At 46.9% G+C, this 25927-nt stretch overlaps 1 protein-coding gene across 10 annotated transcripts in view; it reads right to left on the bottom strand.

Annotated features, from left to right (window-relative positions):
- The window catches only part of ACACA (acetyl-CoA carboxylase alpha), a 113710-nt gene that overhangs the window by 48663 nt on the left and 39120 nt on the right, over positions 1 to 25927 (bottom strand). For 5 of the 10 annotated variants that reach the window (XM_064678088.1, XM_064678087.1, XM_064678086.1 and 2 more), the window contains 13 exons: positions 24916 to 25029; positions 24211 to 24300; positions 23647 to 23765; positions 16074 to 16097; positions 14229 to 14372; positions 13586 to 13682; positions 12158 to 12265; positions 9662 to 9718; positions 9300 to 9344; positions 6500 to 6541; positions 5660 to 5875; positions 5026 to 5181; positions 2383 to 2586 (listed from right to left, as the gene is read on the bottom strand). In XM_064678088.1, coding sequence (XP_064534158.1) covers positions 2383 to 2586; positions 5026 to 5181; positions 5660 to 5875; positions 6500 to 6541; positions 9300 to 9344; positions 9662 to 9718; positions 12158 to 12265; positions 13586 to 13682; positions 14229 to 14372; positions 16074 to 16097; positions 23647 to 23765; positions 24211 to 24300; positions 24916 to 25029 — 1416 coding nt within the window. Of the gene's footprint in view, positions 1 to 64; positions 1508 to 2382; positions 2587 to 5025; positions 5182 to 5659; positions 5876 to 6499; positions 6542 to 9299; positions 9345 to 9661; positions 9719 to 12157; positions 12266 to 13585; positions 13683 to 14228; positions 14373 to 16073; positions 16098 to 23646; positions 23766 to 24210; positions 24301 to 24915; positions 25030 to 25927 lie in introns of those variants that run through there. The other 5 variants (XM_064678084.1, XM_064678083.1, XM_064678090.1 and 2 more) reach the window with 4 other exon arrangements.

Here is a 25927-nt window from a genome sequence, read left to right on the forward strand (position 1 = left end):
ACCGGTTCTGTACAGTGAGCTGACCCAGATTTTACCAAAAATCATCAGGATACTCCACAGTCTGATTGTTTCTGCTCTCCACAAGGATGTCAGTGCTGGCATAGCCTGGAACACCGTGCTCCATCATGCATTACTGCCCTTTGGAGACAGTGCTGGACCATTACCGTGCAGATCCCGGCATCCCTGACTTATTGCCGCGTCCCGGCGGAGCACAGCGAGCAGAGCCACCTCCCCCAGAAAAAAACCTGCGACTTAGATGACTTCCCATTCCCCAGTATTTCCCCTGACGCCGTGTCTGTGCCGATGGATGGTGATAGCTGGGAGCAGAGAGGAGAACTCCGTTATTTATGGAGTGGAGCAGCGCGGGATCCGCGGCTCCGCCGGCTGCTCCGGGAAGCCGGGTCAAGACTTGCATATGTCATTTGGCTTGAAGTTTTGATATTGTAAGTTTAAAAGATTTTCCCAGAGTAGCAACATGAATTATCAACTGCCAGGCTTCATGGCACTATATATTCCACTCGGCCAGGACTCGGAAGGGAAGGTATTTCAACGGAGAAACAGGAGGAGCTTCGCTGAACCAGGAGAGTTCAGCCCAAATGCTGCTCAGCCTGACAGAAGGGACATGATTGGGATGTTGTTAACAGAATATTTCTAATTGAAGATGAATTAATTGAAGAAGTCCACTAGAGATAGAATTCAGTAAAGCCTGCTTTAGTTTTTAAATTAAAAATGGCAGGTTTTGCTCTCTTCACACTTCACAAACATTAATTGGGGAAGCAGCTTCTTTAATGGGAAACATACTTGCTGAGTGTTCGTGAAAGTGCCTGTGTTAGGATCTGTTTGGATCTATTGGGATCTGTTAGTGCACTTGGGGTCCAATTCTCCTTAAATCTCTGGAAAGCTCCAGAGCACTTCTGTGCGAACTGGAGAAGTCTGTGCTGAGCATCCCCACTCATCACTACTGAGAAACAAGAGATTGGGGTCATCCTCTCACCATGAACCCATTTTCCCACTCCTCAGAAGCCATGGAAGTGCCCAGCACATCAGTAATATTTGAATTTTTTTAAAAGAATTCTCTAAGTTCAAAATAACCCTCTGAAAACACAGGAAAAAATCTGTGTTACAGATCTGAACCTGTAAAAACTCCCATCACCAAGGTGAAGATTCACCCAAGTTTCCTAAAAAACTCAGACCTTCAAGCTTTGTAAGAAAAACCTTCCTCCCAACTGCTCAGAGTTGACTGAAATAATTGCACTCAGTATAATTTTTTACTAGAATCTGGTTTAATATTCTGGAAAAATATGAAGTTCATCAGGGACAGAGTCCAAGAGGAAACAGGACCTTCACAAATGACTGACCCAATTAAAGGGTTAAGCTCAGCTCTGGAGATTATTAAAATGTTCTTTTCTCTCCTCATCTCCCCTCAAAGGCAGAAATGAGGTAGAACACACTGACACTATCTGTCCTGGGATCTCAGGACTGGATGGACTCCTCGGTCAGTAGCTTCCTGGAAAAATTAAACAGAGAAGAGGGGTAGAAAAGGTGACTCAGCACTTTGTGTTCTACATTCACAGTGCCCAAGTGATTTATTCTGCTGCTACTCCTGCTTGGCAGAGAGATGATTACAGAGGGAGATGTAAACATTTCTCTATTTAAATATTTTCCATGCATCCCATGCTCCATGGATTTTAGCATATGTAGGTATTTCAGTTAACCACACTATTCCTGCACCATGAAAAACAGAAATACCAGGACAGCCACAACCATTACAAAAGAGCCCATTATGCTTCATAAAAATGATATAAAAGCACCTTCCATAATTTTATATCATCCTACCCAGGTCATTTCCTATATCTTTAGAATTTAAAGGACAAGTTCACAGATTTTCTCCATCTACTCAGGGAAATGTACAATTAATAATATTTTTTATTGCGACCTACAGGATGAGCACCAACAGTGATTCCTTTTCTATTACTTTTCTGAGCACTCTGAGGAAAAGTCTTGAGGAAAAGCGCTGCCCAAACTGAGGCATGGACAAAACAACCCGAGGGCACGGACAAAACAACCAGAGGCCTTGCACTTTTACCTAAGTGATTACATTTTCATACCTACTGCAAGATTACCTTCACATCCTTCTTCCTCTGGCAAATTTGAATGGCAATTTGAAAACATACTATGGGGGTTGGAGCAACCTGGTCTAGTGGAAGGTGTCCTTGCCCATGGGAAGGGGTTGGAACGAGTTTAAGGTCCCTTCCCACCCAAACCACCCTGTGGTTCTGTGATTATTCTGAAAACACCATAAAACACGGAAGAGCTTCACCAGGTACAATGTGTCCCCCCCACATAACTTGCACATCCAACCCTGGAGCCGGACGGATGTACCTGTCCCGTCCTGGAGTCCGTCACCTCCTTGTACAGGCTGATGTCCAGGTAATAGCCCGACTCGTTGGTCAGGAAGAGCCGGATGGGAATGGCCTTTCCCGTGGGCGTCAGGCGGATGTTGATCTTCAGCTCGGCCTGGAGGACGCGCAGCTTCCAGAGGCGGCTCCCGTAGCGCATCACCATGGAGCGCACGGACTCCTCGATCTGCAAACAGCACAAGGGGTTCCCTCACCACACACGGACCAGCCTGGGCTGGGGGAGGTGTCCCTGCCCACGGGGGTTGGAACGAGGTGGGCTGTAAGGTCCCTTCCAAATCATTCTGGGATTCTTTCTGGATCCATCCACTGCTCTGTGCCCCCTCCATCCCACTGCCGAAGGACCTGCTCCAAGGGCAGCCCGGTGTGATGAAGAGAGACAGAAGCATCACACATCAGTGTACATCCAGGGATATTAGGGGAGCTTGGTGGCCTGTCCCTTCTCATCCTAAGCCTTGAGGTGGGCAGGCACTCAGCCTGGGGACTGCTGAGGTAGTGGGACAGTACTGGATTGGGATGTTGCTAATAGAATTTTTCTAGTTGAAGATGAATTAATTGAAGAAGTCCACTAAAGATAGAATTCAGTAAAGCCTGCTTTAGTTTTTAAATTAAAAATGGCAGGTTTTGCTCTCTTCACACTTCACAAACATTAATTGGGGAAGCAGCTTCTTTAATGGGAAACATACTTGCTGAGGGTAACAAGTGTTTGTGAAAGTGCCTGTGTTAGGATCTGTTTGGACCTATTGGGATCTGTTAGTGCACTTGGGGTCCAATTCTCCTTAAATCTCTGGAAAGCTCCAGAGCACTTCTGTGGGAACTGGAGAAGTCTGTGCTGAGCATCCCCACTCATCACTACTGAGAAACAAGAGATCGGGGTCATTCTCTCACCATGAATCCATTTTCCCACTCCTCAGAAGCCATGGAAGTGCCCAGCACATCAGTAATATTTGAATTTTTTTAAAAAGAATTCTCTAAGTTCAAAATAACCCTCTGAAAACACAGGAAAAAATCCAGAGATCTGAACCCGATTCACACCCCTCTTTCCTCATGGCTCACAGAATCTTTATGGTTGGAAAAGACCTCGAAGACCACCAAGCCCAACCCAGCACGGCACAGGTGCCTCTCCTTCACCTGCCTTCCCTCCCAAGGGAGGGCTCACACCTGGGAACTGTGGGATCCAGGGAAGCCAAATCCTTGGCCAACAGCTCCGTAGCACTTGTTTGCACAATAATCATGTTTCGCCGCCCGCGCCGCGCGGGGCTTTAAATCAACAAAGCAATTACCACTCGGAGCTGGGCCCTCTGCCGTCCCATTAAACTTCATAAAATACTACTGTGGGCACAGCGCATATTAAAAGAAGGCAATTTATAGGCTGGTTTTAACATTCCTCAAAAAAAAACCCCTCTCTTTTCCACAGCAGCTCAAGGAAAAGTCACGGTACGTATCCGAGGGCAGCCCAACTTCCAGGGCTGAACGTCCCAGCTTCTTCTAAACTTCCTGGGAACTAATGATTTTGGATGTGCCCAGAGAGGTTTTATTCAGGAGCGATTTAAGCCACCAATTTTTAATCACGATTTAAAAGTCAGCAAGCAAGAGAGAGTTATTTTGATACCCAATTCATCTTTTTAAACTTTCAGTTGTTCTCCCAAGGAAAGGTCAACTCTCATCTTTGGGTACTCATGAACAGAATGTTGATTTCCAGCAAAATTCAGCTTTTACAGTTTATTTGGGCCTTTCTTTGTGGTGGTTCTGCTAAGCACAAACATGCTTTATGCCTAAACACTTTCATTAATGCATAACAAAGCTTAATGTTCATTTCTTTATAATGTTCATTTCTTTATAATGTTGATCTCTGTGGTTTCGTATCAGAGAGTGGAAATGAGGCACTTTTGTAGCTGAATTTACAGATTCTTTTTAAGGTCTGAATTTATCTCACGTTTTATTTGGATGAAATCTGGACTTCTGTAACAAACGGGAGCATTTAGAGCTATTTCCTCATTAAAACTGTTCATCTCAAGCACACAATGAAAAAACAAGTTTTTAGCTTCAAATACAAAACGTATTTTTAAGCACTGTTCCTCAGTTGACCCAGAGGAGGTGAGCTGTGCTGCTTGAAGGACACAGTGTTTCTCTACTTACAGAAATATAAGTAGCTAGTTCTGAAGTCTAACATGTAATATTTATTCATAAGTGGAAAAAACCCCCAAAGCTCTCTTCCTTTGTGTGACTCTAAGGGATAGTCCAGTGCAGGGCTACGGGTTGGACTCGATGATTCTGTGGGTCCCTTCCAACTGAGCACATCCTGGGATTCTGTGATTCCTCCCTGCCAAGCAGGTTCCTGACATGACACACACCAACTGCTTGCCTTAACTGGGGACATTACAGTGTTCTCTCTGCTTTTGGAGATAAGTGTCCCAGGCCAGGTTGGACGGGGTTTGGAGCACTCTGGCCTAGTGGAAAATGTCCCTGCCCATGGCAGGGGTGGAACTGGATGAGCTTTAAGGCCCCTTCCAACCCAAACTAGCCTGGGATTCTACGAACAACAGACCATTTAATTCTGGGAAGCGAAGCCCTAGAAAAACAAGCAGAGCTCAGGAGGGGGTCCCACCTTGGAGGGGTCCATGATGACGGTGGGCACGAAGTTGAGGAAGATGTGGTTGCAGTCGGTGCGCACGTTGGTGTTGTTGAAGGCCACCTCCAGCTCATCCATGGCCTCCAGCAGCAGGCGCTCGCCCTCGTTTTGCAGGTACTCAAAGGAGGCTTCCTGCCAGATATTGCCAACAAATTATTGACTTTCCACTCACAGATCACAGCCCAAGAACACAGAGACTGGAAAAGTGGGGAAGGATGTGATGGAGAGAACAGGGGTACATGGGTGTCAGCAGGATGTGCAGCCCTGAAGCAGATCCATTCCCATCACAGGGCTGGTGCTCCCAGTGCCTGGATTCCACATCTGGCTGGTTTGTGCCCTCGTTTAGTTCAGAGTAAATTTGAAACTAGACAGGGCAAACCACTGTTGCTTCAAAATCCACAGATTTCTGACTATCCACTTAAGCCCCTGAAAAACCTCCCCGAAACACGGGAATACCAGGACTTCAGAGAGATGGTTCTGCAGAGCCACCACAGCACTCCACACAGGCAACATGTTCAGTTTTAATCTAAAACCCCCTGCAGGTTCCCAGGATGACCCCGGGTTTCACACACTGCCTTGGAAAGAGCCCTTGCCCAGGTGACAAACTCACCTTGGTCACCAGGTCCGAGTGCCTGATGATGGCCCTCACGAAGAACCTGTAGTCTGTCACCTCCGTGCCCACCTCCACCTTGGCTGCCCCCAGGTACAGGTGCATTTTGTGGTTGGCACAGGGGATGGCAGTGAGGTCGAAGTTCCGCATGCGGTTCAGCTCCAGCTGGAAAGCCAGAGCCGGCTCCAGGTGACGGTAAATCCGGTCCTCCTCGAACTGGAGGCACCGTGCAGGGAGAAGAGGGTGGGAAAGAGGAAAGGGGGTGGAGAGGGTGAAACACTGAGGATAAGAACTAGACAGCACCCCTTAGAAATTTCATATTTAGTTAAAAATGTAAAAATTCAAATTAATCCAACCCAGAATCTTTTATCTTGTGCAGTCATTGGTACTGAGAGTTGACTTTTTACAAGAGCTTGGAGTGAGAGAAAAAGGGGGAATGGCTTCAAACTCAAAGACAGTAGGTTTAGATGGGATATTAGGAAGAAATTCTTCCCTCTGAGGGCAGGGAGGCCCTGGCACAGGTTGCCCAGAGAAGCTGTGGCTGCCCCATCCCTGCGAGTGTCCAAGGCCAGGTTGGACAGGGCTTGGAGCAACCTGGGCTAGTGGGAGGTGTCCCTGCCCATGGCAGGGTTTAAGATCCCTCCCAACACAAACCATTCTGTGATTCTATGAAGGCAGCAGGTTCTCAAGCTCAGCCTCCCCATAAAACCCTTTTTTTTCACAGAAACCAGAAGGTTTGTCTGATTCTAAGGCCTGAATCACTGTCCTGCTTTCAAGAAGCAGCTACATGAAAGAAGGATAAAGCCAACACTTAGAGACAAGTATTTATATAAAACCTACCTTATCCCGGGCACGGAACGTGAAGAACTTCGGGAATTCCCTCTGTTTGAAAATAAAAACAACAGTGTTAGTCCTCCCAAAGTGGGCACTGATCTCCCCAGAGTGCCCACAGGCACGCCTGAGGCAGCACCACAGCACAGGCCATGACAGAAGTTGTTACCAGCTACTTTTTCAACATCACAAAGGTCGTGGAAAATCAAGTCACCCTCAAGAAGACCCTCAAGACAGCAGAGGTAGCTTAAACCTGTCTCTGCTAGTGCAACAGAGGTTACTTGATTTGCTTTAGATTATTATTGTCAATTATTAACTGACAACAACATGGAAGTGTCCAGACAGTAGTGGGAAAGGAAACCTTTTCTAGTTCTGCTATGATTAAGGTTCCCATGGAAATGTTTGGGAGCCACACAGAGATATTAACACTCTTATGGACACAGATGTACACAGCACAATGGTTTTATTCTACAGCTCTCTTCATACCATTACTGCTGGAAATACTTTCTTGCCAAGGAAAACTGTGAGTTGCAATCAAATAACTTCATCCTCCTGTGTTAAACAGCACAACAAAAATCCCCCAAATTCGATTGGGTTTCTTGATTTTGTTGCACAGATAAAACCCTGGCAGGGGCTTGACAGTTTTGTGGCATGTTGTACAAGTCTTAGAAGAAGAGAGAAAGACTAGACAGCATCCTTCTACCTGTCCTTCCAGTTCCATCCAAGCAAATCCATCCACTCCTCTGGAATTACACTTTTCCTGGAACTTTTGTCAATGCTTTGCACCAAGGCCAGCACACCAGCTCTCTGTGCTAAAGGTGACCTGAGAGAACACACACAACTTGCCAGAACTGTCTTACTAAGCAAAAAAAGAAGGAATCTGACTTGGAGTCACCGAATTTCTGGCTCACGTTCCACTGTCAATGAAAGATGGGCAACCCCAGCACGAGTCACTGTGACAAGCAGCAGCACTACATAAACCATCACTGAGCAACACAGATTTTAAGGCTAAAAGTAATATTCTAGTTAGTCATCTTCCTTCCCTCCCTATACAGAACAGTCCCCAAACCTCACCTGATGACTCTCAGTAGAGCAAAAATAACCTGTTTGCCTGGAATGTGTCTTCCAGACCAGGCACAAGAAAACCTGCCTGAAAATTCAGGCTCACCCAACATACTCGTGGCCTGTGAGCACTAGCTGCACTCTAACAACCAACCACTTCCATGTTTCCTCTCTTCTCCTCCAAATCCCTCCTACCTGTCCTCCTCTGCACGCTGCCAATTCCTCCTGCCACCATCCATGCTCATTCCATCACTAATGTAATTGCTTCCAAGGCATCTGAGTAGTGTGGTGGGCAAATATCATAATTAGACGTGCACTCACACAAAAACCCTCAGTGCTCTGGTACCAAAATCCAAAAGAGTGCTCCATTTCCTAGGCAGAAGAATTATACCCCTGCTGTGTTCTAATCAACCAACCATCATCAAGACAATCAAAATAATTTGCCTAAATTAGCCAATCAAGACACCCTGCAAACCAGAGAATGCGAAAAGCTACAACAGAAATCATCATAGTTGATTATTATACTAATAATCACGTTAAAAACCTAATGAGATGAGGAAATTGGAAGCTTGCTGGAGCAACTCTCTATTACCTCAACATGCTGGGAACTAATTATATAGACTGTAATTAAAACAAAAACAAACCCAAGCCCAGGCCTGGCTAAGTTAATAGTTGGTCCAGTAATAAAGGGGATAGAATAGGAGACAGTAATAAAGAGTGACACAGCAGATCCCAGAGGTGCTCCACAGACTTTGCAGACAGATGACACACCAGGCTGAGGAACCAGGAGCATCCCCACAGTCCATTGTGCTACACGGCAGGGCAGGGAAAACTTGGGAATGACTCCTTTTGTTCTGTGCCTCCTTTCTGACTCTGACACATCCCACAGTACTTACTCAGCTACTCATATTTTTTCATTCCCTAAACAACCATTCAGTTCTCTAAAACTTCCTTTTTTAAATCTAAAACCTGGGTTTTCTTGCTTAAGGTCCCAAAAACTCTTCACAGAATCCAGCTTCCTACCTAAGCTGTTCACTGATGCATCTCTACTGTATCGTGAGCAATTCCCATGTGGTGACACCCACATTGGTTCAAAAACTGGTTTTGCTGACTTATAGACTAGTTTTCCCTTCATGAAGCTTCCTAAGCCAAGTGTGTTGAGCACAGGATGGATTTCTTGCACTTTCAAGACTCCTGACAACTTCCAGCATTGAAAAGTAGATACACAAGGGATAAAAATCTGTTTCACACCTTACATTGCCACCTTGAACAGGGCTAAACCAGCCCTGGCAAAGAAGTAATTCCAGCAGTGAGAGTACCAAACATTTCCTACCTCACTGGGGCACTCTGAAATTTAGCAAGTCCCTTTAGTTACTCCTCTAAGGGGTTTTAAAATCAGTAAGAAGCCAAAAGAAATCACCACCCTACATGAGAAACACAAAGATTTCAGTGGTATTTGCACTTTAGAGTAGGAAACAGCACTGAAACACAGGGGATCTTTGTTAGTGTGGCATCCTGAGCTCAGCCAGGCAATGAGAGAGACTCCAGCACCCGAACCCTCTGAATGCAACAGGGCAACACCTGGGTTAGCTGTCAGATGTCAAAATAAATACTTATACACTTCAATCTGATCCCAATGCTGGCATTAAATGCCTGGCTGAGATCCAAATGAGAAGCCCAGAGTCCCTTCCATGTGTCCTGGCCTCACGTCAGGAACACCACCGGGCTCCAGGCCCTTTTTACTTACGTGGAATCTCTGATCCACCTCATAGTTGACCTGTTTCCTGAAGTCCTTACAAACGAAACATTCAAACATGGGAAGAAAAAGAAAAAAAAGCAGAAGACAGCTAGCAATTAGGATTAAATTCAAAAATGAATTAATTCAAGAATACGAGAGGTGTTAAGATTGTTTACAATTCATTGTTACAAATTCATTTTCTTAAGCGAATTCATGGAAACCATCTCGAATTTTAGAGGACAAAAACACTGAAGAGAGAACTAAACACAGGTAATACAGCATTTAACTTGGGGAAAAAACACATCAGATGTCAATGGCACTGTGAGCTAGACATCAAAGAGTTCTGAGCATCATGAGAGATATTAAAATACCTTTTGTGCTACCAGGAAAGTCAGCCTCCGAATCCCGTGATCAATCAGGACTGATTTCTGTAAGAACAAGGATGGGATCAAGTGACTGGATTAGCAGAAAAAGAACAGACAGAAAATTCCTCCACAAACTGGAAAAGCTCCACAGATCCTCCTGTCCCTGTGCTGTGAGTTCCTCGTCCACCTCAGTCTCCTCACAGCAAGGACTTCCCACCTGATGATCCTCCAACAGCATAAATACCCAAATCCATTAGATCTGAGCAGGCAAACAGCTAAATCCCAAGAACACAGAACTCCAGCTGAGCCTGACTAACCAGGAATGCAGAAGAGTCCTATCCTAGTCTTGCAGGAAACATCATTGTTCATTTGCCAAAGTAAGTTGGGTGTTTTTTCCCCAAGATTACTTTTTGAAGGGAGCACAGTGTGGAGACATGGTAAAGCCATGGAAAATGATAGGAAATGATGGAAAAGGAGGTTTAAAGGACATAACCCACAGAAGCATGTAGCTCATACATGACATTGGCACATGGACAGCCCAGACTGAAGGGCAGATTCAGGAAGGAGAGGGATTTTTATAAGGGCAGAGAGGGACAGGAAAAGGGGCGATGTGTTTAAACTGACAATGAGCAGGTTTAGGTTGGATATTGGGAAGAAACTCTTCCCTGTGAGGATGGTGAGGCCCTGGCACAGGTTGCCCAGAGAAGCTGTGGCTGCCCCATCCCTGGAAGTGTCCAAGGCCAGGTTGGACGGGGCTTGGAGCAACCTGGGATAGGGGAAGGTTTCCCTGCCCATGGCAGGGGGTGGAACTGGATGAGCTTTGAAGTCCCTTCCAACCCAAACCATCCTTGGATTCCAGGATTCTACACTGCAAAGGTGTCACTTATTCTTTCCAAACATGTGAAAGAATACCCCTTGTGTTGCTGCTCCCTCAAATTCCACTGAGCCCCGTTTCAAAGGAGTGCTGCCACCAGGATTTGCCACACCACTGATCCTTTGAAGCATTAAGATCTCGTAATTCTCCTCTTTTTAAAAACTTTTTCCCCTTTCTCCTCCTTTTTCCAATTTAAAAGCAAAGAGCACAAAAAGAAACAAGAACTCAGCTCGGGCAGGAACAAACCAACCCCTCTCAGCACAGCCTGCGACGTTTCACTGAGGTTAAGCCCTCTGAAAACAAGCAGCAGTGACTATATTCATGGCAAGAAGAGGAAGAAAATAACTTTAATAATGCCATGATTTAAAAAGCAAAAATTGTTATTGCTTTTAAAATTCCACAAGTGGCAGACAATAACAGCAGAGCAACAGGATTCTGATTACATGGTAATAATGTGGGTCTCACAGCAAGGCCACAGCTATTACAGAGCGATTAGCCATCAGCACCTGGAGAAACTCCATTTCCACTGACTGCCTCAATCTCCTCCACAAGTCATTTACAAGTATATGATCCTAATTTCTATTAAAAAAACCACACACGACATGCTGGGACTAGAAGATTATTTGGACAATTTGGATCAACCTATTTGATAGTTTAATGTGGTTTGGGATTTTTTTTTATTTCTTTTTTTTTATTTATTTATATTTTATGTCTTTCCTTTTATCCCCTCCCATAAAACGCCTGGAGCATGATCAAGCAGATGAGAAGCAGAACCAGTTTTAATTCTTAGGTTTGATTATTTTCTTTGCTTAAAGAGACAGGAAGCTGCAGAAGCCATTTGGATGCCAACCCTTCATTTCTGCAGGACATATTCCCACCTTCCACACTGGGAAGTCAGAAGTGCTCCCATAACCATTGCAGGTACCACAAATCCCAGTCCCTGAGGGGATATTCACCTCCACAAGCTGGTTGAGTTCTTCACACCAACCAGAAAAGCAGGAAGACACCAGAGAGGACACAAGGACACTGTCCTCAGGCCAGGTTGTCTCACAACTGACCCAGCACTAACATCTGGGACTCGAAAGTGTATCCCACACTTGGAAGGAACAACAGAACATGCCAAATCAACTCTACCCTGGGCCAGAAATATCATGTGAAATGGATGCTCCAGCATGCCAACAAGGACAATAAATTTTAATTGCATTAAGACTAACATGCTACAGACATAAAGGATATTTTAATGTCACTTCCCATGGCTCTTACTCATACAACAACTTGACCACTAGAAAAAGGGATACAGAACAGTTTTCCAGACCATCTGGAGATAGTTACTGAAGGTTGACCTGATGTGTTTGAAACCTTAAGGGTCTTTTATTCTTCCAAAAACTGAAGGGAATAACTCCTGACCTGACGGATTAGAAAGAGAAACAATGGCCTGGTGGCTTCAGAAAGGTGCAGCTACATCCAGTCAAAGAAGTGGGAAGGTTTTAGATGGGATAAATTAAGGATGTAACTGTTGAAAACAAACAAGAAAACCCCAAACCTATGTAACATACTGACTTCTCCTAAGGCAGACAGAATGTCCTGCACAGTCAGACAGACCCAGAGAGAGAATCAAGACAACTCACCTTGCTCTGTGTGAACTCCCTGAACATGGCAGCCAGCGTGTCATCGTCGACATCGCTGTCTGTCTTAATGGCAACGTTGAGGATGTGGATGGGCTCCTCCCGGGCAGTCTGCAAGGGAAAGGAAATATTCCCCATAAATAAAGAGCTGACACAGTAGCACCTGAGAGTTCTCAACAGAAGCTCCCTAAACCCAGCTCTAAAACGGAGGCACCCTGGTGAAAATGACCCCAGGGGAGCACATTGAAAAACAGGGACAAGTGTGAGGGAAATCCTTGAGCAAGCAGCCTCATAAATCTGCAGTTTCACAGAAGTCAGAATTAATGTCCACAAACAGCAAACAGGAGCTTCATTTGGAGACTGCAAGTCTGAGGGTCACCTCTGACCTGGGTAACCCCAGTGAGCTTCACTTGGCTGCACACAGGAGGCAGGGTCAGGGCCCCTCTTTATAGATGCAGCACAAGCAGGACACTGGAGGACTCTGGCATCAAGAGAAGTAACTAAATTAAGCAAATTCAAAGTGTGGGGGCAAAACAATGTGACTTTTCATACACAGAACAACATGAAATAAAGTGGTAACATCAATTACATTAGAGGTCCAAGAAATTACAAATTTAGCTTTTAGAAGCCATTGGTTAACTGGAAAAAACTGAGTGTGAACAGGAAATTACCTTGGTGAAGTGAGGGGAATGTAAAGAGAAGGATCTGAGGACATTAAGGTTGACACTAATATTCTGGAACAAGGCTACAGTGCTTACACACATCAGGATCAATGGATCAGCTGAAAACCAAGCCCCTTCTGGACACAGGCTGTGTTCCAACAGAGCTTCCCACTGGGGGGGGCAGGACAGAGTGTGCAGCAGCTCTGTCTCTAAGGGAAACTGGCCTTCTATCCCTATGGATTATAAACCACCTGCTTCCTCTGCACCTGTTCTCCACACCAGTGCAAAAACTGAGCTGTTCCACTCAGCTCTTCCTCCTCAAAACAGTTCTCAGAGCGAGAACAGAAGGAAGAATCAGGATGTAATAATGTGACTGAGGGTCTAAGACAGAAAACACGGCAAGTCAGACTTAGGGCAGAGGCAGCTGAAGATGCATTTTGAGACCCTGATGCACAGAGAAGGTCTGGAAACCTAACAGTGGGTCTGAACTCTCAGTTACACTGCTGTGGATCCAGTAATTCTGCTGAGGCTAAAAGCTATAAACGGGATTTACATGGAGAGTAAGAGACTGAGCCACAGTTTTAGAACAGAGTTGGAAAATGACCACCTACTTCCAGTCACCTGCTGTGGAACAAGCAAACAAATCACACACATAAATACATAAAGCTCCCAACTCCTGCTTTCCAGTTGGTGAAAAGCATCCAGCCTGCAGTCCCTGCATGCTCCTGCTTCCAGCCCAGAGCAACCTCCAGGGAATAAACCACCATACCTTGTCCTCATCGTAGAGGGAAGCGTGGCCAGCTTCGGGGAACGTGGGGCTCTGCGGGGGAGAGTCGCAGAAACAACCCATCACTTCATCAAAGATCCTGCAAGGCACCACAGGAGGATCAGTCACAACACGCTGCTGCATCCAGCACTGACCCCCCAAATCCTGCTGCTGAGGGGGAGGGACAGCAAAGGGCTGCTTCCCTTGGCAGGGCTGGACTCAAAGATGAAGAGGAAATTTCTCAAACCAACACAGAGCTTGGATGGTCCAGCATTCGACAGAGACCTCGTGGGTGCAGGCTGAGGGCTCTGCTGGGGGGTTTGCCCATCCCAGAAGGTTGGAAGCAAAAAGAACACCTCCTCCCACACACATCTGTGTGAACAGGAGTCTTAGAAGAAATCAGCCCATTTGGAAATGGTCTCCAATCAGCAGAAATCAGGGATGCTGATCCTTCTGGCTGCAAACTGCCCCTGCAGCAGCCGGAAACCCCAGTCAGCTCAAGGAGACAGACACGGGCACTCAAAAGCAAACAAGCTCAGGACCCAGTTCAAACCTGACTCCAGACAAAGCAAAGACCGTGTCCAGTCCTCCCTGGGCCCAGGTAGGAAGTTGGCCACACAACCAGCCCTCCCCCTTCCCCACACACCTGACGAAGTCCTCGAAGGTGCGGAAGGAGACCATGCCCCCCATCCGCTGGCACGGCGGGGTGAAGGAGTTGTCCAGCAGCACGTCACTCACACTGGCCACGTGGACCATCCCATAGTGGTTGAGGTTGGAGGAGAAGGACATTCTAAACAGCAATCCAACAGGAGCACAGTTAGTAGGGACAGGGCAGGGAAGAGCAGCACTGGAAGCAGATTTGTGCCTGTGCTTTGCCCACCAGTGTGGCTGTTTTTCCAGGACAACTGTTGGATTCCCCAGCATGCCAGACCTGTCTCCTGCAGAGTCCCTGCCAGGCCTCTGGTGCCACTAATGCCCTAATATTTCTGTTCAAGAAACGACTGGACGTGGCACTCAGTGCTCTGGTCTGGCTGACAAGGTGGGAACTGGCCAAAGGTTGGACTTGATCTTGAAGGTCTTTTCCAACCAAAATTATTCTGTCATTTTAATGTTTTTTTTTAAAAGACCCACAATGATAAGGTCAAGACTAACAGAAGAAGTTTTCTCACACAACTAAACAGACACCCTTTCTCTAGTGACCAGAACTGGAGCTTGCCTTCTCTGCAAGAATCATTTCTAATTTCTGAGCTATGCTGTAGACTCAATTCTCTGAAAGACTTCAACAGCTCCCTGCAACACAGTGAGAGCTCCAAGACTGCTCTGAGGAGGAGCTGGCCCAGGGCAGAGCTCTGTGACACCCTCAGAGCCCCACACGGCCTCACCTCACCCTCCCTGAGCCTGGGAACACATTCACCAAGGCAACTTCTGTCCTGCCCAGCTGCTCCCACAACGGGAAAACAAAAAAAAATAAATCACGGAAGTGATTCAGCACAGCACATGGTGGCTCAGAGCTTGGGAAGTCAAAAGGAAGCTCAGCTGGTGTGTTGGATGAGGTGCCAGGGCCATCCACACACACCCAGGACCTCGCTGAGTGTGGCTGACACAGCTATTTACCAGCTTTACTGAGATTTCTTTCTTTCCACGTCCCAAAACCACTGTGATATGGCCCTAAGTATTGTGTTAACAAGCCTAAAGTATCATCAGTGTGATTAATAGCTCTCCATGCTTAAAGTCACTCTGTTTCCACAATTTATCTCTGATTAAGACCAGTGAGACTTCCAAGCCCATTTTTACTATTTGTCCCTAAATAGGCTTGTAAGCAGTAATAAATAATAGGTATTCACATTTTGAAAGGGGGAAATTTTTCAGGACATGCCTTGGTGTACATTTCTTACAACTAAAACAAAAACTACCACAGAACAGGAACTAAACAAAAAAAGACAGCAGACGTTCTTCACGTATTATTGAAAACAAGAAATAACTTTTCAACTGAGACACTGGAGGAAAAATTAGCATCCAAACCACAACAAAACATGCTGTCAGCTGTTGGAGATGTAGATTCATCTATGGTGTGAGGGAGGTGAAACAGCCTCGACAAATTCTTAGCTACAGACAAGAAACCAGAGTAGCAACAGGTTGGGCTGGGAGGAACTGCCTGGGTCACTGTGACACCCTGCCAGAGGGTCAACAGCTCGGAATCCAGTGCCAAAAGAGACCCTAAAACCAGCAGTTTGCTGTGTACCATACTGCAGATGAGCTGAGTCACCCAGCAAACTTAATTTCAAAGATTGCTGCATGCAAAGATTTTTTTTTTTTAAAAATGGTAAAGGAGAGCTGAAAACATGTTTTAGACAAAGGAAAAGGAAGAGTTATGGTTGAGTTTCCCAAGTAAAGAGAGGGGGCACTACAACAAAACATGTTAAAACATTTAGGATTAGGCTACTTTTTCTAATCTGTCTTTTGAAATTTTAAAAGATGACAAGTACCGTACCTGTTTAGCGTGGGGATGTTCCCTCTGTAATCAAACAACCACAGTTAGTTACAGACTGGTTAGTGAAAGCCATAATAAAGAACCATCATCAAGCTGATGCACAGACGAGCAACAACTTTACAATTGACTGACCCCCAATTTCTCAGCTTTCAGGGAGAATTCACTGTCAGGGGCCCTGAGGAGGCACCACCGCCCGACCTCGCTTGCCATGGGCACGAGCCAGGCCATGCAGAAAACATGCAAGTCATAAAACCCCCCAGGAAAACACAGTGGGTTTGCAAGGTACCCCATGTTCTTATTCATCTTTTATTGTCCCCACTTCAAGCCCTTTGCACACACCGAGTCAGCTCCACAAAGCAAGACCAGAAGGGAGTTTGCACTCCCTGACAGAACAGCAAACAGCAGAGATGCAAAAAAAAATGACCATCTCACACAGGAAAAATTGCAACAGGTTCAGGAAATCCAAGCCAAATCCTCCTTGCCAAACCTCCAGGCTAAGCAGCAGCCCACGCACCGGCTCCCACAAGGCAGGAATAAAACAAAGACACACAGCACCGGGCAGTGATTTGCATTTTCAGCGTTCAACACCAAAAAGAACAAGCTTAAGGCTAAAAAGAACAAACTTCAGGAAAATTTTACCATTCCTTTTATAACATCAGTCCAACTCCACATATCTGCATGCTGACCAGGGCTTAGTGATGCACACAAGGCAGAGGGGAGCGAGGGGCACGTTTTCACAGCAGCAGAACAGCCCAGCCCACAGCAGGTACAGCCAGGAGAGCATGAGGTGGGGTATTGCTCATTCAAGATGGAAAAACTGACGTGCAAAACAGTAAAGGTTAAACTGGAAAAAAAAAGAAATCCATGCACACAGGAGGCTTGTGCAAAGAGATGAGCAAGCATGAAAAGATGGAGAGTCTGAGGAGCACATAACTGGACAATCCCCCTCCCCTTCACTGCAGGAACCTGTAGGAGATCAAACCACAGACTTTCTTGACATCCTTGACCATAGCAAGACCTCAAGTTACTGGGCATGAAGTCTTACTATTTAATGACCAGTGTATCCCCATGGTCACACTGTTAAATATCCTGTCTGTCCCTGGTCCTGTCCCAAACTGGTTTTGTCACAGCAGAGTCATGTTCACTACAGGGTGGGATGCTGGCTGCATTACTGGTAGGGGCACAAAAACATCCCATAATCTCCTTAAGCCATACAGGAGAAAGTAAAAAAAAATTACCTAAAAACATATCTCTTACGTTAAATAACACAAGAATTTAATTGAATTTGAGGCAGTGGAGAGGGACACGGTGCTGCAGAGCCTGTGGTCAGGACCGAAGGGGCCAGAAGGCCTCAGGGGGTTGGGGCTATTTTTTGAGCTTGGCAAGTAGTGGGAAAGCTGCATGTGATCTACTTCAGTCGGAAAAAATAGTCTGGAGAGGACTGGCAGTTCCTACCCCCGGCAGGAACGCTCCTGTAGCCGTCCCTGGAACGCTTTCAGAAAACAGGGAGAGGAAAAAACAGCGTAACAAATGTTCACTTCAGCCTCAGAAAGGGCACCCTGGTGCCATGCTCCAGGAACTGCCTCCAGCCACTCAGGACAGAGCTGAAGGGACTGTGGCAGGAATGGCATGGAGGAAAACAGGAGATCCAGTGGCTGGAGATGGCAGGGAAAATGGAATAACAGGATTCAAGCTGCTCAATGTGGGGCTGGTTTCATATCTACAGGTCATCACATCTGTGAGGGCTTTTCCTAACAGGAGCTAAAGAAGGACATGGAACTTATGGAGCAAGTCCAGAGGAGGCCACAAAGTTGCTGAAGGGGCTGGAGCACCTCCCCTCTGGAGACAGGCTGGGAGAGCTGGAGCTGTTCATCCTGGAGAAGAGAGGGTTGTGTGGAGACCTCAGAGCCCCTTCCAGGATCTGAAGGGGCTACAGGGGAGCTGGAGAGAGACCTTCATCAGGAACTGGAGTGAAAGGACAAGGGGGAATGGGGTCAAACTCAAAGAGGGGAAATTTAGTTTGGATACTGGAAGGAATTCCTCCCTGTGAGGGTGGGGAGGCCCTGGCACAGGTTGCCCAGAGAAGCTGTGGCTGCCACATCCCTGGAAGTGTCCAAGGCCAGGTTGGATGGGGCTTGGAGCAACCTGGGCTAGTGGAAGGTGTCCCTGCCCATGGCAGGGGGTGGAACTGGATGGTCTTTAAGGTCCCTTCCAACCCCAACCATTCCATCCTTCTGTGTCAGAGCCCCCCAGCAGCGCGGGGGGTGACATGGACACAGCGATGGGGCAGTGCTGGCCCTGCTCCCCTCAGCCCCCTCCCCGGAGCTGACCTCAGGCTCACTCACCTGCTCACCACACCAGCCCCAGCCCTTCTCCTCATCTCTCCTGAGCTTCCAAAAAGGCCCTTCTTGGCCGGGGACATCGATCTCACCAAGGATCTGCTCCACACCGATTCCAGCTCTGCTGTCACCATCACTCCTGCTCCCCCCCACCATGCACCTCCTGGGGAATCTCAGTCTGGTTCTCCTTGTCCCCCTTTTCTTTCTTTTTCCCTTTTTTTGTCTCAGACAGGAGCTCTCTCTCCCCCCAGACCACGGCCATGCATGCGAAGCCCCGCGGGCGAGCTCCAGCTGCGAGCGAGTGCCAGCACAGGGCAGAGCTTTTGAAATGAGGCAGCAAAGCAGAATCAGCTCAATAACCCACTTGTAGTTATTAACAGCAGTACCACAGGAGAAAGAGCAATTCCACTGGCTCTGACCAGTGCCATTCCTCTTATGTTTCTTCATTTCTGTTGAAGAATCTAACCAGAAGGCTGTGAAACATGCCTCAAACCACACATTTTGATTGGGTTTTTCCTCTCCCTCTTTCTTTCCTTATTCTTCTGCTCCCTCTGTGATTCAGCCAAGCTGAATCTGCTACTGAAGTCCAATTTGCATAAAATTATCATCGTTCCATTCAGTTTGCTGCCCCTTCCACAGCCCCTTCTTTGCTCTGCTGGAAGATGTTGCCCTTTCCGAAGCAGGCAAGCCAAGGGAACGGCAGCACATTACTGCTGCCTGCTGCCTAATTAACATCAAACCTCAGCACAGAGCTGCAGGGATTTACAGGTGTCCTGGAATCATTTTCCCCTCCTCCCTCCCGATGCAAACCAGTCTCTCACAACAAGGAGGGGACCTCGGGCTGATACCCCACAAGTTATCCCTCTGGGGCTCTGGGTACGGTCAGAGCCCACAGCAGCACAGCTGGCTCACTCCTGGCATCCAAAGACTGATGCAAGAGGCTGTTGTAGCAACTAGTCCACAGAAAATGCTCCCATTTTGTCAGAAATCCAATTATTACGGGTACATAATTGTAAAATTACAGTAGGAAGGAGCTCACACACACTGCTTTAAAGTGTAAGCAAGTTCTGGAGTTCTTAAAAAAGCACTGTTTGGGAAACAGGGGTATTTAATCTGGCTTTCAGCCTTCCAAGTGGTTTCTACCTGTAAGTTAAGGAAGAGGCTGACAAAAAGGAACAACTAAAATATCCCATAGATGATAAAACATCAAGAGACAGCAAAGGAGAGATCATGCACCACGCTTAAGCCTTGAAATCAGCAACATCTAAGTCCAAGGAGGGTGACAACAAACATCCACGAGCACAGAGAGAGGAGATTCTGGGCAAAACCAAGCACATGCTAGTTGAGACATTTATACTGATGGAGATACCCTTGGACAGGGCTCAGAGCAGCCTGGAATAGTGGAAGGTGTCCCTACTCATGGCAGGGGGTTGGAACAAGATGGTCTTTAAGGTCTCTTCCAGCCCAGGCCATTCTATGGTGTGCTGGTGTGAGACATCTTGTTTATAAAGTTTCCAAAGTAAAACTTGCTTTAAAGCTAAGCAAGCCCATTATCAAAACCTAAAGTCTTCGCCTGCAGTGCTAAAACCTTCCTTACTTCCTCCTTCCAATGGCACATCCTGACTAAGTTCCCTCAGGGCACCTCAAGGCCAAGTGTGGCAGCTGGGGGTGGCACATGGGACAAAGGGAAGGTGTGGGCTCAGTGCCCACACGGATTGGGAAGGCATGGCTGAGGCACCAGGGAGCAAAACTGGCTGGGTTATACTTCAGTTTCCTTTGGGGCTCAACATATCAGAAGGCAGAGCCCTGTGGCATCACTGCCATACCCAAAAATAAAGGTATATCCAGCACCTCTAAGTCACCTTGTCAGCACCTGTCTTAGCATCTGACACAGGGAACACATCCACCTAGGAGAAAAACATGGATCTGTTTTGTGGGAACACGTTTACCTCTGAGTTCTTCCCCTCTGATCCTCCAGGATCTGCTACTAGGGAAGGAGAAATCAAGGGAGCAGCTGAACACCCTGGCCAGGGGAACGTGGGGAGCTGGAGAAAAGGGGATGCTCTGGGAGGAGCAGAGCAGCTCCAAGAGCTGGCTACAGCAGACAATGTCCCAGTTTAATTTAAACCTTACAGCTTCAGACATAAGAAAGGCTGTTGGAAAGCAGGAGAGGAGAAGGGATTAGAAGAAAACACTTTTGTTGAGAAAGCACTATAATTCCCTCTCCTCGACACACAATGTTTCTTTGAACAGAAGATTTTAAGCTAAGATTAGGCAAGGCCTGTTTCGTGTGCTGAACACCTCAGAAAGGCCTTTCAGTGTCTGTCACCTGGGCTGCCACCCTCACAAAGGCAGCTGAACTCTCTGAACACCAGTCAATATTCCACTCGCTTCCCATCTCAGCAGGGCAGGCAGAACAAGAGGGAAGCAGAGAACAGCTCCGAACAGGGCTCATTTCTTCCTCCCATCTTTTCTCCCCAGGACTCTGGCTGGCTCAGAGAGGCAGGTTATGCCAAGGCAAGAGCTCTGCACACAGCAGTTGTTTTTTGCAGTACCCTCTGCAGCGTGGAGCCATTGGCATCCCGGAGATCCCCTTGGATCGCCCGCTCCAGATTGGATTTCTGCAGCCGCTCTGCTTGGAGAGGGCTCACAAACTCCATTTGCTGCCAGATGGTGACACTGCACTGCTCATCTGCCCACAGTGGGCAGAAGGAATGCTGCTTGGATCTGGGAAGCCCTCTGTGATTTCCATTAGAAGCTGTTTTTCTCCCTAGGACTCTCCCTCACCGTCGGGATCGGGGTGGATTATTACAATAGGATGTTTTCTTTTAAACAAATAATTCCCCAAACAGTTTCTGCCCACAAAACCCACCAGGAGCAGGTTGCATTTCAGTGACTTTGTCAGCAGATTTAACACTTTTTCTGTCCTCTCTGCTTCCATTTAAAGCTTTCCTATGGGCAGCTGATGGAAATCTTTCCATGGGCAAAAACACAAAGTCTGAGTCCAAGCTGTGATCAGGCAGCTCAGAAGTAGTGATTGGGATTGTTTCTGTCACAATTAAGTAAAGCCATAGCTGGGTTAAATACCAATAAAAAAAGAATTTAAATATAAATTCATAAATTTAATTAGAATTTAAACCATTATCAGTTTGCCATTTTCTCTACATGAACATTTGCTTCAGTAAAATTTGAGCTCTCAAAGGTTCACAGAAATCTGACACAAAAGGGACCAGGGTTTAAAAATATCTAACAAAGTGCTGAAAAATGTGTGGCATCATATAACACCAGTTCCAAAAGTGAATGCTCTCTTAAGGGCTCTGTGATATCTGCTCCTGGTTCACCAGCCCTGCAGAGCCTCAAGGGGCATTTTGGGATATTTTGGCTTTGGGGTTTGCCCTTGGAATGCATTTTTAGCTTTTCAGTCTAAAAGTTCGTGCTACAAAGATACAGCAAAGCACGTGATGAACACAGAACATGGTCAAAAACAACAAAAAAGACTTAAGCAGGACAATGTCAGAATTTTGGGATTTCTGTGTCTTGGGTTTAACACCAGGGGTGCCTTCAGAGCTCCTTAAATCCACACCCTCAGCCCCCGGGCACCCTGTGCTTCACACCCTGGGCACACAACAGCCACGCCAGAGGGAGAGCAAGAAGCTGCATCAAGCACCAGGAGCCAAAATCATCCCTGGCAGGTGGAGGCACCTCAAAGGAGCAGAACCTTCCTCTTCAGGTGGTGAACAGGCCCCTGAAGCTGCTTCCCTCTGCACAAGGGCTGCAATGCATTTGTCGCCCATCAGCAGCACCGATGGCTGAGGAGCAGAACTGAGCTCAGAACGTGGTCCCAGCCCGTTCAGTGCAAGGGGAGAGGAGACTGGAGGACAAAGAGCTGTTCCTGGAGCAGGAACAGTTCTCTCCCAGCTGACCTTGTCTGATTGTGTGCACAGAACAGGGCAGTGGGCAGCATGGGCAGGCCAAAAATCCCCAAGCAACATAGGTAACTGAGGCCAGCAGAGAAGAGATGGAGAAAGAACGAGGAGGGAAGAGAGTATTATAAAGGGGTACTAAAAATAGTATGCAATTATTGACAAATATTCCAGAAATGTAGGAACCAGATGAGCCCAAACTCATGTCCTGCCTGCAGCAGGAGTGGCTGGTGGGGCTGGCTGGGGACAGCCATTCATTTCCAGCAAACCAGGGCCTGAAAACCATTTCATGAAAGGTACTGATGGATTCCCAACGAAGCGAGACCGGACCCCACCAAAAATAAAATCGGGAAAAAGATGCTTGGAAACAAAGGAGGGAAAGAGCAGCGGTGCAGGAGCAGCACAGACCAACAGTGGCACCCGGTGGCCGCGGGGCCTCACTGCGGCCAGCACAGCCAAACATCAAATATCAGCTAAACACCCTCCTGAGTGAGAAAACACAGCGACTGACTGACCTGGCAGATGCTGGAGAAGCAACCTGGTCTAGTGGAAGGTTCCCTGCCCATGGAACAAGATGATCTTTAAGGTCCTTTCAACCCAAACCACTCTATGATTCAATGATTTGATTATTCTGTAAGCTCTGATAAGCGAGTTTGTTTTTTTTTAAATGCACTAGAGATGCCACCCTTCTCTAGACAGGGCAGCAAGAGCTGATGCTTTTGGCTGCAGTCATGAGAAATGCAAAATATTGACTAAAAACCAAACTATGTCAATTCCAGCATTTTATATAAAACACTCAAATGTGCATCTTGGTCTGCTCCAAAAAAAACATCTGCTACAGAAGATGTCACCTTATCCAGCAAAGCCAAGGGGGAAAGTAGAGCCAACACAAACAGAAAGGGCTGGCAGGAAGGGGACAGAGGCTGTTTGACTGTTCTGTATTAAAGTTCTGAGTAATTGATTATTCTGTCTGGAACTGTATCTTTTGGAAGGCTTGGGATTCAGCCAGGACTGATGTTCTAGAGATAAGTTACTGCCCAAGCTGAAGTAAAAAATCAGGAAACACATGAAAACTGTATCATATTTAAATGAATCCAAACTGCACAAACTACAACCCCCAGTTCCTGAAGTTTTAAACAACTCAGGAGAAGGAACTGGGTAATGTAGGTTTTATCTTAAGAAATTTATGCATATTTGAGGCACTGGGGCTCTCCCTTTCTCCACCCATCCTATTGCAAGTTATCTTTGCCAAGGCAGGATGAGCCCCTCACAGAGCTCCAGCTCCAAAGGCACCCGAAGACGGGATCTGACCTGTTGGGGTGGGAGGTGGGCAGCATGAACTGGAACTCCACCACGCAGGTGTTGTCCTTCAGCTGGCGGTGCTGGACACTGTTCAGCTCGTAGGCAATGTAGGCCCTCCGAACATACACCTGGGGACAGAGAGGCTGCATCAGCCCCACCCGGCTGGGGAAGCAGAGGGAGAAGGCAAATAACACACCAGAGACTTCAAAAATATTAAAAACCAAACAGGTGCCTCCAAATGAGTACCTAGATAGAACTCTAATTCACTGAGAATTTGAAGGTGTTCTTTTGAGGATGGCCAGTCTGGCAGGACAGAACAATCAGGATTATGGCTCCATCCTCTGACAGCAGCTTCACTTCTGCTTTCAACCACCTCAGACCTCTTCACACATAGATAGTTTGAATTTGAAATTTCAATTATGAACATTAATGCTGTTAAATGCCAGACTCCAAGTGTGCCCCATTCCACACAACCTACAGCTCTCTTGATCTTGCAGGGTAACAGTGCTCAAAACAAACCAAACACACAGAAAAATTAAAAATACTCATTTTTTTCAATGGGAATAAACTTACCTCCAAAGCTGCCATTCTTACCACCTGGTTAGTGTGGTAGAAAAAGTTGGGGAGCACATCAAAGATGGATGTTTCGGATAAAATGAGTTTCTGGAAGAGATCACATTAGGCAGGGATTTAAAAGAGAACCATCTTGCAAACAGGGTCAGGCAAAAAATGAAAAACCCCAAATCAAGTCTGACTAGCTCTGATTTCTAAGCTTTTCCCATTGTTCATCAAGGATGATGGACTTTTTATATTAAATCGGAGAATATCTGAAGTTGGAAAGGACTCACAAGGATCACTGAGCTCCTCACAGGACCACCCAATGCTAAACCACATGATGAGCAGTGACATCCAGAAGCTCCTTGAGCTCTGGGTCACGACCACATCCCTGGGGAGCCTGTTCCAGTGCCCAACCACCCTCTCAAGCGAAGAACCTTTTCCTAATGTCCAATCTGAACTTCCCCTGGCACAGCTTCACTCCATTTCCTCGTGCCTGGTGACCAGAGAGAGGAGATCACCACCTCTCCTCCATTGTCCCCTGTGAGGAAGGTGTAGACTGCCAAGAGGTGATTTTGATATCAGCGGAGGAACGAAAACAAAACAGGGGGCAAAAGCTGGAAACCAGACCAACACCACTGAAAGCCACAAGGACCTTGGGACTGGAGGCGAGATTTATTACAGAACCACGAAGATGAGCAAGGAGAGGAGCGTGGCAGGTACCTGCAGGTTCTCGATGCAGAACTGGTGCCCGTACATGTCGATGGCGGACAGGAAGATGGACTCGACCTGGTTGTGCCGCAGCTCGTAGGAGGGCAGGTGGGAAGCGATGAGAACCTGGAAAACCACAAACACCGGGAGTGTCAGTGAGAGGAGCCACGCTGGGCCATGGGTGGGAAGCTCCATCCCTGAACGGCTCTGCTCCATCCCTGAAGAGGCGACCGGTTCCTCCTGGGAATTCTGCGGCACCCGAGGGATGCTGCAAACTCCCTCCTCTCCCCAGCCTCATTTGTTTATCCGCTCTGTTTGTATCATTGGCAATTCCCCACAGAGAAAAGGAACAGCTTCAATCAAGTTCCATCAGTGCATGTGATTTAGCAGTGCAGAGCAGTCCTGGGGATTGCCGGGCTGGCTGTTAATTGGGAAGCAGAGCTGGCAGGGAGCAGCTGTGGGAAGGCCCACGCAGAGCTCTGGAGCAGGGGAGACAACAGACACCAGTGCCAGGTATTAAATACCCGACATGAAGGATGCAGAGATAGAAAAGGGAAGCAGCTTGCAGGGAGAATGAAGTGAAAGAGCAGCACAGGGACTGCAGCACCCTCCCCAGTTGCTGCGGGAGAGGTTCAATAACAGAATGGTTCAAGGACACAAACACAACCCTGAAGGAAACAGAAGGTCACTGAGCAGCTTCAAACACCCTGTTCATTTTGAATAGTCAAGCTAAGAAATGAAAGGAGAGATCTCCAAAGTGTCAGTTTTCCTGCTTTAGACTTTTAGGCTGGAGATAGGGACTGTGGAATGAGAGAAGTGATCAGACTCCGGGGTCAGTGTTACCACAAAACCACTGCGCCCTCTCACCCCTTCCTGCAACAGAGGAAGAGTTAAACCAAACTGCTAAAGAAGAAGCTCACAGCAATATCTGTGTGGCCACATAACATTTAAATTAGTTCTGCACTAGAGTCTCAGAACTGACAGTATCAAGAGTTTTTCCAATTATTTTCCTGTTAAAAAAAAA

The sequence above is a fragment of the Pseudopipra pipra genome, chromosome 21 (genome assembly GCF_036250125.1).
Source record: "Pseudopipra pipra isolate bDixPip1 chromosome 21, bDixPip1.hap1, whole genome shotgun sequence".
In the NCBI taxonomy this organism is placed as follows: Eukaryota; Metazoa; Chordata; class Aves; order Passeriformes; family Pipridae; genus Pseudopipra; species Pseudopipra pipra.